Source organism: Branchiostoma belcheri, unplaced genomic scaffold (assembly GCF_001625305.1).
Source record: "Branchiostoma belcheri isolate BF01 breed outbred unplaced genomic scaffold, Haploidv18h27 scaffold16, whole genome shotgun sequence".
Classification (NCBI taxonomy): Eukaryota; Metazoa; Chordata; class Leptocardii; order Amphioxiformes; family Branchiostomatidae; genus Branchiostoma; species Branchiostoma belcheri.
The window spans coordinates 1161063-1165494 of NW_017803046.1; the positions used below are offsets into that span (position 1 = coordinate 1161063).

General features: G+C 46.5%; 1 protein-coding gene across 3 annotated transcripts in view; it reads left to right on the plus strand.

Annotated features, from left to right (window-relative positions):
• Positions 1-4432, plus strand: part of LOC109465960 (atrial natriuretic peptide receptor 2-like) — a 76410-nt gene that overhangs the window by 2310 nt on the left and 69668 nt on the right. The window contains exon 1 of one of the 3 annotated variants that reach the window (XM_019763455.1): positions 60-521. The exons of 1 other annotated variant lie outside the window; for it this stretch is intronic. In XM_019763455.1, the coding sequence (XP_019619014.1) occupies positions 269-521 (253 nt within the window). In that variant the 5' untranslated portion in view covers positions 60-268. Of the gene's footprint in view, positions 1-59; positions 522-1391; positions 1544-4432 lie in introns of those variants that run through there. One more of the 3 variants, XM_019763456.1, reaches the window with a different exon arrangement.

Below are 4432 nucleotides of genomic sequence, written 5' to 3' on the forward strand. Positions count from 1 at the left end.
ACAAGAGAATGGGGTGTTGGGCGACACACTTTCCACATCGATACTTTTTGACTCAGCGTGTAGCTACTACATCGCTCTAACCGAGCTGTTGGATACGTACTACGAGGACTCGTTGAAACCAAACGTCATCATCGGGCCCACCTGTCTCTACGTGACTACTGAGGTAAGTCGCCTGGCTAGTCACTGGGACGTCCCGGTCCTGACGGCCGGGGCTCCCGCCTCGGGCTTCCGTCACAGCGACTTCGGGGAGTACAAGACGGTCACCAGGATGGAACACACGGACAACAAGCTAGCAGACGTGGTCGGCAGTCTGCTGGTGGAACTAGGCTTCAACTCGACGCGGGTTGCCCTGGTCTACCCCGGCGAGGACAGCGACAGCGGCGATGTCTGCTACTACCGCATGCAGGCCATCCGACAGAAGCTGGCGGCAGAACAGACTGCCAGAGTCGTGCTGGACAGAACTTACTCCCACACCCCATCGTTCGGATTCTATTTAAACGAAGTGGAGGAGAGAGCTAGAGGTATGCTAATTTAAGGGTACCTGTCTTTCAAGGCCAGCACATAGCCTAGTTATAATATGTTAGAAGTTCCTACTGTTATCATAGCACTTCATGCCCCCCCGCTCATTATACATAGATGATGAGTGGTGGTTGAGACCCATTTTCCTCATGGGTGGGCGGATGGGCGCATTTCTCTCCATGTTTACTGTTGATTTACGGTGATATGAGTCTCATTTTCAGGTGCTAGTTAAAATGCGTGAAATGCGACTGTGGTGTGAAATTTTATGGTGATCAGGAGTATAAAGCCCGTTGGGCTCACCTGGCAATATGCCATATTAGTGTCATCATCACACAGCAAACTTTCAAAATCGTCATAATTTAAGATACACCAAATCATTATTCTACTTGACTTTCTTGCTTCTGTCAAGGAAACATTGAAAAAACTTTCCAGTCTTCCCTTTTGATTTAGCGTCAGTCTAACATTTTCCTCATTAATTCCACTTGACTTTCTTGTTTCTGTCAATGTTCTGACTTATCGTTTTAGAAGAAGAGACGTCGACACCACGTTGCATTCTTTCCTACTCGTTGGTTCATTTTCTGTGTGTGCATCTTTAAAAATAATTTGAGCCAATCAAGCTCTATTGATAGGGAATTGTAAAGACATAGATAGAAGTACCCGTAGCTTCAAAGGGCCATCATTAGGAGTGTGACGCAAGAATTCTCGCCCACGACATCATGTATACGGCAGGATCGTCTGCATGGATTGCGACCTGCGCATGCATGAATGCAAATGTCGAGTGTGTTTACGGCAGTTGGTTGCCGAACCGCGGCCCTTTAGTAGCGGTATATAATTTAAACATTAAGCATCACTTCTGCGTAATCGCGGAGGCTGGGCTTCTGTATGACCGCCATTAAGCAACGTTTGGACAACCAGCCGAAAAACAACGCTTCTGCTATCACTTATGTGTTGTATGAACAATACACCAACAGAACGTCCTATGACTTTTCCACCACTTTAGATGGAATCAGGAGCATATCAAGAGGTACGTACCTTTTAGACACAAGAATAACATATCTTAAGTGTGTTTATCATCACTTATGATAAGTACATGTAGTTGTCATGCCTTATAAATATTCCCCGCCTTTTTTTTATTCAAAACAGTGGTGATCAGGTCGACCTACAAACGGAACATTTTGTAAACATTTCGTAGTTTTCTTTCTTTTCGATATATATGTCTTGGTCTCAATAAGAAATGATAAAAGTTTGGATAAAGGTGCAGATATTGTACTCATATACTCTTTACCAAGGTAATTCGTATGGGTAATCCCCATAGTAATGAGAGTGCTGGGAACAGTACCATAATTCTGTTCCAAAAACATTCTATCAATCACACTCCCCCTCCCCTTGCAATTCTAATCGTGACAAGCAGAGATAAGACAAGTACAGATTGAAGAATATTTCTTATTATGATTAGGTAAGCGTTAGGTTGTAAAGGCTCTGTTTGGAATTTATTCCTACAGAAAATACTTTAAGTCTGTTTTGTTTGCGCGTTATTTAAGGTTTTAAACATAAAAGTAATGCTGTAAGAGATCCACAATGCATCTACTTGGAGAGACAACACTAGCGCAGACGTTTTATATATATATATGTACGCTTTATTAGTGCTAGGTAAGTCAAACCGTGTAGCTAATGGTTGCATTGCAGTCCCACTTACATCTAATGGGTCGTTTAATTGATTTACAACGTGGATATTTAACTGTCTCTCTGCAAAGTCTGCTTTCCGAGATATAAAAGCGGCCTTGTCACCCGAGCAAGGTACACGTCCATATGGCGGCTAAATGTTACCCAAAACGACGGCCATGTTGTCCTTGTACCTGCCGAGTAACATAATTTTGACCACGCCGTGTTTTTAAAACTAGTTACACCTTCCCGACAATAAAGGTCTTTTTTCTTGCAACTGATGCGAAAAAAATAGTCGTGCAGTTTTTTCGCCATTAGACTTCGGTAAACAAGATCCAGCTCAGGGGCTGTAATGTCGAAATCGATATATAGCTCCCCTTTGTCTGTGCGGGTTGTTGTCAATATATAAAGCTTGTTAATAATTGACCGTTATTGGCCAAAGGAGATGGAAATGTCCCAGAGGTACTTGTAGCCCTCCTGGGTACATAATGGCGGCCAAACTGTTCTTGGGAACCCTCGCAGTACTTTTGTGGTGCTGCAAGGCGCAAGCCGAGAACTTCACGGTTCTTATTGTTCAGCCTGGGCAGGCGACGTACCCTTGGCGAACCCAGAGCCTGGCGCCTTACGTTCTGGACCAGATAGAGCCGACGGTCGCCTTCGCGATTGAAGAGTTACAAGAGAATGGAGTGTTGGGCGACAACACTTTCCACATCGATACTTTTGACTCAGCGTGTAGCTACTACATCGCTCTAACCGAGCTGTTGGATACGTACTACGAGGACTCGTTGAAACCAAACGTCATCATCGGGCCCACCTGTCTCTACGTGACACTGAGGTAAGTCGCCTGGCTAGTCACTGGGACGTCCCGGTCCTGACGGCCGGGGCTCCCGCCTCGGGCTTCCGTCACAGCGACTTCGGGGAGTACAGACGGTCACCAGGATGGAACACACGGACAACAAGCTAGCAGACGTGGTCGGCAGTCTGCTGGTGGAACTAGGCTTCAACTCGACGCGGGTTGCCCTGGTCTACCCCGGCGGGACAGCGACAGCGACGCGACGTCTGCTACTACCGCATGCAGGCCATCCGACAGAAGCTGGCGGCAGAACAGACTGCCAGAGTCGTGCTGGACAGAACTTACTCCCACACCCCCTCCTTCGGATTCTATTTAAACGAAGTGGAGGAGAGAGCTAGAGGTATGCTAATTTAAGAGTACATGTCTTTCAAGGCCAGCACATAGCCTAGTTATAATATGTTAGAAGTTCCTACTGTTATCATAGCACTTCATGCCCCCCGCTCATTATACATAGATTATGAGTGGTGGTTGAGACCCATTTTCGTCATGGGTGGGCGGATGGGTGCATTTCTCTCCATGTTTACTGTTGATTTACGGTGGTATGAGTCTCATTTTCAGGTGCTAGTTCAAACGCGTGAAATGCGACTGTGGCGTGAAATTTTATGGTGATCAGGATTATAAAGCCCGTTGGGCTCACCTGGCAATATGCCATATTAGTGTCATCATCACGCAGCAAACTTTCTCGTCATAATTTAAGATACACCCATCTTCCCTTTTGATTTAGCGTCAGTCTCACATTTTCCTCATTCCACTTGACTTTCTTGTTTCTGTCAATGTTCTGACTTATCGTTTTAGAAGACGAGACACCACGTTGCATTCTTTCCTGCTCGTTGGTTCATTTTCTGTGTGTGTATCTTTAGAAATAATTTGAGCCAATCAAGCTCTATTGATAGGGAATGGAAGTACCCGTAGCTTCAAAGGGCCATCATTAGGAGTGTGACGCATCTGATTGCAGGCATCTCTCTGTACGTGCTCAGCCTGAGTGTCAGCCAATGGGTAAAAGAAGCGGAAGACAAACGCTAGTTACTCGGGGGAAATTCTACATCAATACGACATCTATATACATCACTATTAACGAACCAGGCGTCCGGCCCAAGCGCATCCTGACAAGATATCTGACGGGATACTCAATCATCTGCGCCAGCCAAGTGCATATTTTCCACGACGGGGGACCGCCGAACGCGCGTGGAATTTCCGCGGAACACACAGACGCTTCTACCGCCGTAATCCGACGCCCTTGCTGGGCGCAGCGCTGGTGCTAAAGGTGCCTGCACCGCCACGGTCAGGTCAATACACCGCCGGCACTCCACTTGTCGCTACCGGAGAGAGACCTGTGTTTTCCCGACTCCGACATGTGGGCCCTCTGTTTATGTCAGGAGAAATTTCTTCCTGCGAGGG